The sequence below is a fragment of the Lepus europaeus genome, chromosome 18, assembly GCF_033115175.1.
Source record: "Lepus europaeus isolate LE1 chromosome 18, mLepTim1.pri, whole genome shotgun sequence".
NCBI lineage: Eukaryota > Metazoa > Chordata > Mammalia > Lagomorpha > Leporidae > Lepus > Lepus europaeus.
The window spans coordinates 3,869,134-3,879,922 of record NC_084844.1 but is presented as its reverse complement, the minus strand read 5'-3'; the positions used below and the strand labels follow the sequence as shown (position 1 = coordinate 3,879,922).

The 10,789-nt window shown below is 66.3% G+C and overlaps 1 protein-coding gene across 1 annotated transcript in view; it reads left to right on the top strand.

The window, feature by feature from the left end:
• The first annotated feature begins 810 nt into the window (after positions 1 to 810).
• The window catches only part of SEPTIN9 (septin 9), a 136,600-nt gene continuing 126,621 nt past the window's right edge, over positions 811 to 10,789 (top strand). The window contains exon 1 of the mRNA XM_062215569.1: positions 811 to 844. Within this exon, the coding sequence (XP_062071553.1) occupies positions 826 to 844 (19 nt within the window). The 5' untranslated portion in view covers positions 811 to 825. The remainder of the gene's footprint in view (positions 845 to 10,789) is intronic.

Genomic DNA, 10,789 nt, shown 5'->3' with positions numbered 1-10,789 from the left:
ATCACTTTCTCGGCTGCACATTTTGTTTTTAAGCAGAAATAAATAACTGAAACCAAGACGGTTTAGGGCTGGGCTTTAGCTCAGCAGTCAGACGTAGGTTAAGACGCCCGGGGGGGGGGGGGCAGCAGGTGAGGGGCCCCTGCCACCCACTGGGAGACGCAGATGGAGTCCCCAGCGCCCGGCTGCAGCCCAGCCAGGGCCCCAGCGGGCATCTGGGGCGTGAACCGGTGGATGGAGCTGGCTGCCTCGCTCCCTGGCTCCATGAATTAACTCTCTCAGCGTGGACACTTTCCTTAAGGACACAAAAGTACAGCGAATTCTTCCACAGTCACCGCACACACTACCGGGCCGGCGAGCCGGCACCGAACCCCGCACACACCGAACAAGCACACACACAGAGGCGCGCGGCTCCACGGGCGGCCTCGGGCCCCTGCGTGTCCCGCCCGGCCCTGCCACTCCGGGCGCTCCCCGCTCGCCGCGTCCACCTGGCCGGCCACACCCCGGCCCCACTCCGACCGAGGAAGTGGCGGGGACGCCCGGGACGCAGCGGGCGGCCCGCACCCTCGGACACCCTGGGTCGGGGCGCGGAGCAGCGCGCGCGCGGGCCCGGCGCGGGGCGCGCGCCCTCCCAGGCCGGTTCCGCAGGTGCAGCGCGGCGCCCGCGCGGGGCGGGCGGGGCTCGGTGCGCACCTGGGCGGGGCGGGGCGGGGCCGCCCGCCGCTCCCCGCCCTCCGCCCGCCGCTCGGGCGCGGGACCAGCGACGTGGGAGCCCGCGGCCCGCGGCCTCGCCGCCACACTCTCCTGGGAGCGGGGCTCGGCGGCGCCATGAAGAAGTCGTACTCAGGTGGGTGCGCGCCGAGCGGGTCGGTCCGCGCCAAGGACGGGTGTTGGTGCAGCGCGGGCGACGCTGAGGGCACTGACCCCCCGGCTGCCCCGTGCCCCCGCGCGCCGCTCTGACCTTGGCCGAGGCTCCTGCGCGCCCTGAAGTCCAGGAGGCTGGTTCGGAGGACGCCCCCTACCCCTCTCCCCTTGGTCCTCGCCGGAATCGCTGGCTCGGTAGGGTCGGTGCGTCTGCGTGGACGGGCCCCTCGGGGGTCCGGTGGCGGCGCCATCTCTCCCGCTCAGCTCCCTGCCACTCCGCCACCAGTGGGGTCCGGGAAGTCCCCCCGCCACACACACACCAGACCGTCCCAGCACAGCTCGGGTCCCTCGTTTGGACCTCCGGGAGGCAGGGGTCAGCGCGTGCAGCTGTCCCAAGTCCACTCCGGCAGGCAGGCGCCGGCCGTCCCCGGGAGAGGAGGCCCGGGGCACTCGGGATGCACCCAGAGGGCTTCGCAAGGAGGCTCCTGGATGGAGGGAAAGTTCCAATTTACAGAGGCACAAACTGAGGCTGGTGAAGCCTGCTCTGCTCTGCTTTTCCTGGTGGTCTCCCCTGCCCTGCCCCCCAGGGCCACCCAGGCAGGATGCTTTGTCCTCCTGGGGCCACCAGGCTTCTGTCCCTCCCCTCAGCCTATTTGGACTGGGAGTCTGCCGAGGCCTGTGAGTGAACTTTCACTGATAACAGCACAGGATCACGGGACCCAGGAGGTCATCTGAAAAGGCCATCCTCCTGCCCTCGGGCCTTCTCGCCCTCTTCCTGCTTCCCACACTCTGCAGCCCCAATGAGCCTTAAGCTTTGTCCCCAGGGACCGTCGGGGCCTCCCCTCAGGTGCCCTGCTGGGTGAGTGGCTTCAGGTTTCAGGAACCCGTGCCTGGATGTTGTGGTGCTGGGGGGCGGGGGCTTCCAGGTGGCAGAGCCTGGGTTTGGCGCGTGGCCTTCCTCCCTCCCCGACATGCTGACATGCTCCAAATACTTGGGATGGTTGTGGGCACCTGTGGGGGCGCAGCCCTTTCCCGGGGGTCTCCAGCCGGCCGCTGTGGCCCTGGGTTCCTGATCCCCGGCCACTGTGGCCCTGGGTTCCTGATCCCCGCTGTGTCCGCACAGTGGGCGTGACCAGTCCTTGGTCCTTGGCCCTGGCCGCGGTGCCCCGGAGGCCTCTACAGCAGGCTGAGGTCCTGAGCCCCGGCTCCTTGTGAGCCCAGTGGCACCGCCTGCACCAGCCCGAGGAAGCCAAGTTCAAGAGCAGCCTCCCGGGCTCCCAGTGTTTGCTCACAGGGGCGGGGCCCCTTTCAGGATGGGGAGCCGGAGGGTTTGGGCCATTTCCGCGTGGTTCCCGCTGCTGGCAGCGGTCCAGCGGGGGCTGGGCACTCTGCTGCAGCCCTGCAGGGTCGGGCTGGAGGGTGCTGGTGTCCTGCCGCCGCCAGGGGCCCCTTGCCCGTGTCCCTGGAGGATGTCGCTGCCCCGAGATAGAGGGAAGCAGCGGAAGATGCTACAAACCGCTCTGGGGTCTGGAGACCCGAGGACCACCAGGCAGGTTTTCCTGTGTGTCCTGGCCTGTGGAGGTGGAGATGGGCTTGGGAATGAGCGCATGGCGCCGCGGTTACAGGATTGTTCCCGGAGAGCCGCTCAGGCCTTGCGAGCTCCAGGGGTCGGGGGCGCTGGACTTCTGTTTGGGGTCACCCAGGACCTTGGGATGAACACACACTGTGGGCGGGAGTGCCGACTAGGTGTGGGCTCCCTGCGTTCCCACGGGCGGGCGGGTGGTGCAGGTGGGACCCCCAGCCTCCCAGCGTTGAGGAAGGCCCAGGGGCAGAGCTGGGCGGTTGGACGGGGAGGAGGTGGGCCTGGAGGGGCCGGAAGTCTTGAGCACGAGGAATACAAAGGGTCCTTCCAGGTGAGGGACAAAGGGGGGGGGGGCTATTGTAGGATGGGGTGGGGGCGGGGGCAAGCTCCGTCTGGCTGCTCCCGTCTGTTCCAGGACTGTCCTGGCTGTACCTGCCCTGTCCCCAGCGGGGCCGAGCTGATGGCAGGCTGCAGGCAGTGTGCCGTGTGGCCCTGTGGTTAGGCCAGTGGGCGTGTAGCCACCGGGCCGCTGGCTCCCAGGCTGCCGCCTCTCACGGCGGGGACAAGGCTCCCTGTCGCAGTTGCCGGTCTGTGGAACGGGGACCATGCTGCCTCGCTGTGGCGGCCGACTGGGCTCTCACATACCCAGCAGCCACACGTGGGAACGCCTGCCGTGGCTCGTCAGCTGCTGTCGTGGTCATGGCCTCGGACAGAGGGAAGGCCCTGCAGCACCAGGGGGCCCCAGGAGCTCCCACGCCCTCCCTCCCTCTGTTGGAGGCCGGGGTGTGGCTGCCCCCCTCTCCTCCTCTGGGGTTCTGAGCCTCCGTGTTTGTGCTGGGGCTCCCGGAGCTTCCAGTCTGTGACCCTGGCTTCCTGGGGCGTCCCCAGTGGCAGGGGACCGGGGGGGGGGACTTCCCTGAGGCCTGTGGGCCACGGAATAGGGATGAGGGTGTCTCTGTGCACTTGGGGGTCACTCGGGGTCCTGCACAGCTTCCAGTAGATTCTGGCAGGGGTGCCAGGCAGGACGCAGCCTGGGACAGTCCTGCTGCACCCCAGGACTGACCCGGTTGCCTCTCGGGTGGTGGGGGCTGGGAGGAGGGCGGGACACAGGGTTCTCCCCTCTGCACGCTTGCTCACCCGGCCTCTTGCCTCCTCACGTCCCAGCTTGTTTGTCCTGGCACGCTCGGGGGACCTGGGCTGCAGAGAAAGAGCCACCGTGTGCACTTCGTCGGTGTCTCTGTCCAGCCCCGCTACGTGTGAGAGAGCTGGCCGGGCTGGCCAGCCGCGTCCTCCCAGCCTGGGGTGGAGGCAGAGCCATCGACTTGCCCGGACCACAGTCACCTGGCTGCCCGCAGCCCCCAGCCCGCCCGGAGGGGCTCTGAGAGCCGGGTGCCGTGCAGCTGGCCACACGCGAGTGTCCCAGCCACCTTCTCCCCGTGGTCCCAGCTCTGTGCAGGACAGGTGCAGGTGGGACAGGGGGTCACCCCTGCGGGGCAGCGGTCTGCAGTCCTGGTCCGGTGTTCCCAGGCCCCAGGTGGGCATCTCTGAGGGAGGAGGGGCTTGCTGCTCGATGCTGAGCCCAGGCCTGCCTTCTGTGAGTCCTGCCCGCGTGGGAGGGGCCCGTGTGTGGGCAGTGCAGGTGGGCCCGTGGCTCACTGCAGGTGAACCTGATAAGGAAGGTTCAGCACACGGCCCAGCCCCTGGGCCCTGTTCCCTGGGTGGATGCAGCTGCTTGGGCTGTGTGTGCAGCGGGGAGGGGCCTCAGGGCTGGGAGCCTTGGGTGGGGAGGGGCCACAGGCCAGGTTCCTCTGCCTCTGTTTGTTGAGCTGTTGCCTTGGAAACATCCCAAGCCTAGGGGTGTCGGTGAGGGGTGAAGTCCCCTGGGGCGCCTCTGGCACTTGGCACTTGCACAGAGCACACGGGTTACTGTGCCCAGTGACTTGGCCAGAGAGGCCCAGGGGCGCTGGAAGCGGTGGTCCAAGGGAGGAGGTCCCCGGGGGTCCGGGCACTAGCATGGAGGGGGTCGGGGGCAGCCAGGCCTGTGGCACCGACTCCCTGACCAACAGCGGTGCCCGGCCCCCGACTGCCATAAGCACTGCTGAGCTCCCCGGGGTCCCTGGCCTGCCCCTAGTCCCCGTGTGGCTTCCATCGCTCATTCCAGGAGTGGCAGCTGGACACCACCCAGTGCCCGGCTCCGTCCCCTCCCCAGGGTGCAGTGGGGCCCTCTGCTTCCAGCCTGGTTTCTCACTCTTTTCTTCCTGACCTCAGGCCGAGCCCAGGGGCCATCTGCAACCCCGTGAAGGGGAACATTGACGGGGGACATTGAGCCGCTCCCGGGCGACCTGCAGGTCCCTGGCCTCTTGGCAGCCTGCGAGCCTTCGACAACCGAGCTTTGTTCCGGGCCTGGGCTGACCTGGTTCTGCGGAGCGTGACTGCTGGCAGCCTGGGGAGCTCCAGGACAGGAAACGGGAGTGGCCGGGGGTAACCCGATCCTGGCACAGGTCGTGGGGCGGGGCTTGGGCCCGAGCTGCTGGCCCTCCCTGGCTGGCACCCAAGTCCACTGTGACCCTCTGACCTGCAGCGTCCCGCGGGACCCCAGAGGAGCTGGGCGAGGGGACGAGGAGGGCTCCGCGGCTTGCTGGCTCGCTCCCACCCGCCTTGCCTCCCGGATGGTGGTCCTCACTTGGGTCTCCACCCAGCTCCTGGGATGTCCTTGCTCCTCCCAGGCCATCTAAGGGACGTGTCCAGAACCTGTGGTGCCCCCGACTTTGCACCTGGGAGCCCGGGGGCAGCCACGGCTGTGGAGGAAGTCCCCAGTGCTGTGCCCAGGCACCCGGTCCTCGCCAGGCTGGGCGTGCCGGGGCAGCGGCCGACACAGGAGCAGGGGCGACTGCCCGCCCGGTGTGAGCCTGGTTCCCAGGAAGGGTGGGGCCCCGGCAAAGCCCGCAGGGTGCTGCCCGGGCCTCGTGCTGCGGGTGGATCCCGTCCGCATCCGGGGCCCCCTTTCTCAGCCTTCCCGTAAATCACGGCTTGGGTTCCCATCCAGGACCAGATCCAGCGGGGTAACGCTCTGTAACCCAAGCGCCTGGAAGTGGGATAGGCCCCGCCCCTGCCGTCTGCCAGCCTGTCGAGGCCCTGGCTGACTCAAGCGGACGGAACTGGGGGTCTCTTGCAGGACGCACTGGCTCGGGGGCCATGGGGTCCCAGATGCGTGTGGGGAGTGCAGGCGCCATGGGGGCTCCAGCTGACGGGACAAGGGCCAAGTGCACACTGCGCCTGGGGAGGGGGAGGTGCCTTTTTCGCCAGCACTGGCATCATGCTGCCTGCGGGCTGCAGGCCCTAAGGTGTGGCACAGCCGGCCGTGGGGTGAGTCATTCTGACTAGCAGAGGTCCAGGTAGCTGGGGGTTAACGCTTTACCTGCAGGGTCTCCGTGTGGTTTTTTTTTTTTTTTCCTAAAGATTTATTTATTTGAAAGTTAGAGTTACAAACAGGCAGAGGCAGAGAGAGAGAGAGAGAGAGAGAGAGAGAGGTCTTCCATCCGCTGGTTCACTCCCCAGATGGCCGCAATGGCTGGAGCTGTGCCAATCCGATGCCAGGAGCCAGGAGCTCCTTCCAGGTCTCCCACATGGGTGCAGGGGCCCAAGGACTTGGGCCATCTTCTACTGCTTTCCCAAGCCGTAGCAGGGAGCTGGATCGGAAGAGAAGCAGCCGGGACTCGAACCAGTGCCCATATGGATGCCAGCGCTGCAGGCTGGGGCTTTTACCCACTAAGCCACAGCTCCGGACCCGTGATTTTTTTTTTAAGGGACGTTTTCCGGAGTAGAGACTGCCTCCGTTCCTCTCTTCTGCTGTCTTCTCAGTTCTCGCCAAACCACGTGACGGAGGCACTGCCGGGAGAAAGCCAGCCAGCCCGGTGCAGCCCTGCGGTGCTGGCGGCCACGTGTGCCACGGGGCTCCTCGCCTCCCGCGGCTCAGGGTTCTGCGCTCCCCGTGACACGGCTGCTTTCTGTTCTCGAGGTCGGGCTGCAGGCCCGGGGTCCGTGGCGTCCCCTTAGGTGTCCCGGAATTTACCTCCCATTCTCCTGCCTCTGGCTGTGCCGCGAGGCTGCAGGCGTGGGCTGCCTGGACGCTGGCTTCAACCCTGGCACGTGCGTGTTTCAATAATTCTCATGTCTGTTTGCTCTCTGGGGCCCTCGCTCTTAGGAGGCAGGTGTACTTGCAGTTCGGCACGCAGGCACCTCCAGGTAATGACTCCACCAAGGCCCGGCCCACGGTGAGTCCCTTTGCCTGCCTTCCCTGCTGCGGGGGCTGGCACCTTGCGTGTCTGTCTGTGGTTTAAGGAGCGGCAGGCGCCACCGGCCTGTGTGTCGGTCGTTGGAAGAAGTCACTTCCGGTGCTGTGGTCTGAGTCCCTCTCTGTGATGCAGGGTCGCTCCTCCTGCCGCCTCCAGTCCTCGCCCCCTGCAGGTGCCTCTGAGCCCCAGCAGGTGTCTTGTGCTGGGTGGGCGGGAGGAAGGGAGGTGTTGGCGGGGTTGAAGCCCCAGGTGACCGCTTCTTCCGCAGCGCTTTGAATAAATAATAGCAAAGTGTAAAGAGTAGGGGGCAGCGGTTAAGGCGCCCCCTGGACACCCGTGTCCCGTTCGGAGGCCTGGATTGAGGTCCAGGCTCCACCTGTGACTCGGCTGCCCGCTGCTGCACAGCCCGGAGGCAGCAGTGGCGGCTCAGGTCGCTGGGCTCCTGCCGCCCACCTGGGGTGTTCAGGCGGGGCTCCTGGCTCTGGGGCATTTGTGGGATGGACCAGCAGGTGGGAGGTCTCTTTCTCTGCCTCTCAGAATGAACGCAAGGGGTCGGCGGCACTGTGGCTCAGCGAGTAAAGCTGCCTCCTGCAGTGCCAGCACTCCACATGGGCGCCGGCTCAAGTCCCGGCTGCTCCACTTCCGGTCCAGCTCTGCTGTGGCCTGGGAAAGCAGTGGAAGATGGGCCAAATCCTTGGGCCCCTGCATCTGCATGGGAGACCCGGAAGAAGCTCCTGGTTCCTGGCTTCGGATTGGCCCAGCTCCAGCTGTTGTGGCCATCTGGGGAGTGAACCAGAGGATGGAAGACCTCTCTCTCTCTCTCTCCACTTCTCTCTGTCTGTAACTCTGCCTCCCAAATAAATCTTTAAAAAAATAAAATAAATGATGCATTTACAAAATTGCACCCTTCAGACAGATCTAAGTCCCAGAACCCAGAGAAGCGACTTGGGCTTTTGTCGGCCCCGAAGTGACTCTTCCCGCAGGTCTTCTGGGATTTCTTCTCTCCGTGACGACCTCGTTGGATCATTTTCTGTTGAAAACGTAGCGAGTTGGTCCATCATCCTGGTCGATCAAACTTTATTTTTGGCCTTTGGTGGCTGGGATACGTCCGTGAGTGGAGGTTTACCCAGCGTCTGCGACACCGCCAGCGTTCTGTCCAGGGTTTGCTAAGTTCTGTTTTACCGGACGTCGGTCAAGAAGGAGCGAGACGGGCACGGGCGTTGGGAGTCGCTGAAGCGTCCTGGCACGCACGAGGGGCTCGGCAGGTCCGTGGGAGACGTGGTGCAGAGAGCGCCTGGACGCCCCGTGCTCCCCCCACGTCGGCCTCTCTGGATTCCGTTTTCCGGAGCAGCTGGGGGTGCCCTGGTCCCTGACCCGGCAGCTGCTCCACGGAGCCGACACTGAAACCGCACCTCTGGCGCGCGGCTTCCTTCCCGACTTGCCCTGGCTCCCGGCGCTTTCCCCGCGCCAAGCACGGCAGGACGCGGTCACGTCTGGTGACTTTGGAATGTGCACGGTAGGCGGACGGAGCGCTCCTGGAACCCGTTTGCACCCCAGGACTGGCGCTGTGGCTGTGCCGTGCCGGGAGCCAACTCCGCCAGACTGGACACCTTCCTGCTCGCTCTGGCTCGGCGCCGTACCCCGCGTGCCGGCGACCCTTCCCACCCGCCCCACCCGGGACAAAGGGAGATGGGCAGGAAGTCGGTGCAAATCAACGGCGATGTGACTGCTTGTGGCTCAGGGCTCCTCGGCTGTGCAAGCTTTGCAAAAACGTCAGAGCAGCTGGACACGACGCTGGGGCCTTCCCGGGGGCTGGAGACGGGTGCACCCCAGGGAGGGGTGCTCCGGGCCGGGGGTGCACGGCCTCCAGACCAGCAGCAGGGAGGCCCCTCCTGGACTGGAGCCCCCGCCTGGGCTGCTGCCCCTCAGTCACAGGATGCGTGGAGTCGTGGCAGCAAACACAACTGGAGGAACCTCCGCAGGCGCGTGGGGCAAAGCGACCCTGACCCGTTCTTGACCCCAGCTTTCGGGCTCCCCCCGAGCCTCTCACTGCCTGAACCCAGCTCAAAGCGCACAGGTCTGGGGACCTGGACGCCTCCGCTTGCAAAGGGGGCCGTGGGAGGGGTGAGGAGTGTCCAGGGACCTGGCAGGGCCAGTGCCATCAGGAGCCCGGGGCCTCCCTGCCCACAGGACGCCACAGCCACGTCTCACCGAGGCTCGCTGTGGTCAGGGAAGAGGGAGGGAGGCCCTTGCTCTTGGCGGCCCACTCCATCCAGGGTCCCGCTATTCCCCGGCCCCTGCTCCCACCAGTGGCGGCACCGATGGCTGCCGTCTTCCAGGGGATTCAGCCATGCTCGGGGTTCCCCGCCTGCCGTGTGCCCCAGATCCAGCCAGGGGATCGGGGTTAGATGAGGGCGTCGGGCGGGGCTCGGTGCCGCAGGATCCCCACGAGGTGGGCGCCAGGAAAGGAGGCCACCCTGACGGCACCTTGGTCTCCAGGACGGCTGTGGTCCCGGCCCCCAGGCCCAAGCGCGCTGCTGCCCTGGGCTGTGGGTCTCACTGAGACGAACTCAGTCCTCGCAGGCTTTATTGAGCGCCTGCTGTATGCACGGTACTGTGGCTACTGCTGGGACACAGCGCTGTCGCTCCCTTCCTGTTGGAGGAAGCTGTGCATCCGCCTGTCCCCCGTTGTCTGGGGAAATGGCTGTGTGCGAGGTGCTAGGTGGAGGGTTAAGAGAAGGGGAGCCCCAGTGAGCAGTGGCTGCTTTGAGATTTGCTTGTGTACCTGAAAGGCGGCTACAAGGACAGACAGGGAGGGATCCTCGGCCGCTGGTTCGCTCCTCAAAGGGCGGCAGTGGGGGGGCAGGAGCCCCAGCCGGGTCTTCCACGTGGCCCAAGCACTCGAGCGTCTTCTGCCGCTTCCTCAGGGGCGTTTTCTGGGAGCCGGTGCCTAAGTGGAGCGGCCGGAGCTTGAACCTGCGCAGCCACGCCCGGCCCGGGCAATGCTGCTCTGGATCCGGTGTGAGGGATCTCAGAGGTGACCGCGACGCTGGGGTGCGGAAGGCGGGATGGAGCCAACCGTGCAGACTGGATGCGCCCGGTCGAGGCGGATTCCATGGGAGGCAGGGAGGCTGCGTGGGGGTGGGGGGGAGGTACAGGTCAGGCAGGAGGCTGGGGCCACATCCAGGTCCTTCACCCGCAAAAGGGGGAGCGTGTGTCCCCTCTGAAAGTCACCAGTGCCCAGCACGGCGTGTGGCGTGTCCTTGGCCCTCAGCAGGCCGTAGGCAGTGCTGTTGGGGGGGACAGGGTACGTCCCAGGAACGGGGTCGCTGTTGCACATTGGGCGTCTTCTTTCTACTTTGTAAATTTGTCTGTGGCTGCGTGAATCTTGCTTATTGCACGAGGCACTGTTGCGTTAACGTCTGCTGGGTACCAGGAGGTCAGTGCAGCGGGAGCTGAGGCTGCCCACGGGCTGGACACTCGTCTGTGGCCCAGGGCCCACCCGTCCCGGAGCAGCATCTGCTTGGGGGAGTGAGACAGCGGCAGAGAAGGGTTTGGGGCGGGGTCCCAGGTCCTCCTGGTGTGCAGGTAGCTCAGACCTCCCGGGGGCCACCTCCACCTCGGCCTGGGAGGGCTCGGAGGCGCTTGGACCCGTGGTGGTGGGAGATGGGCGGCTTCTGTTTGGTTCTCTCCCCACCACCCTCACTGCTCCCTCACCCAACTCAGGTGGGCCTCGGGGGCCTGGGTGTCCCGGGGTGTGTGTGTGCGCGTGTGTGCGTGTGTGCATGTGTGTGCACGTGTGCGTGTGCGTGTGTGTGCATGTGTGTGTGTGTGAGCAGAGTCTCACCCAGGGGTGTGCGTGGGCCTCGGGCGCCTGGGTACCCTGGGGGTGTGTGTGTGCACACGTGTGCGTGTGCATGTGTGTGTGTGTGTGAGCAGAGTCTCACCCAGGGGTGTTTGTGGGCCTCAGGGGCCTGGGTGCCCTGGGGTGTGTGTGTGTGTGTGCATGTGTGTGTGTGTGTGTGTGTGAGCAGAGTCTCACCCAGAGTTG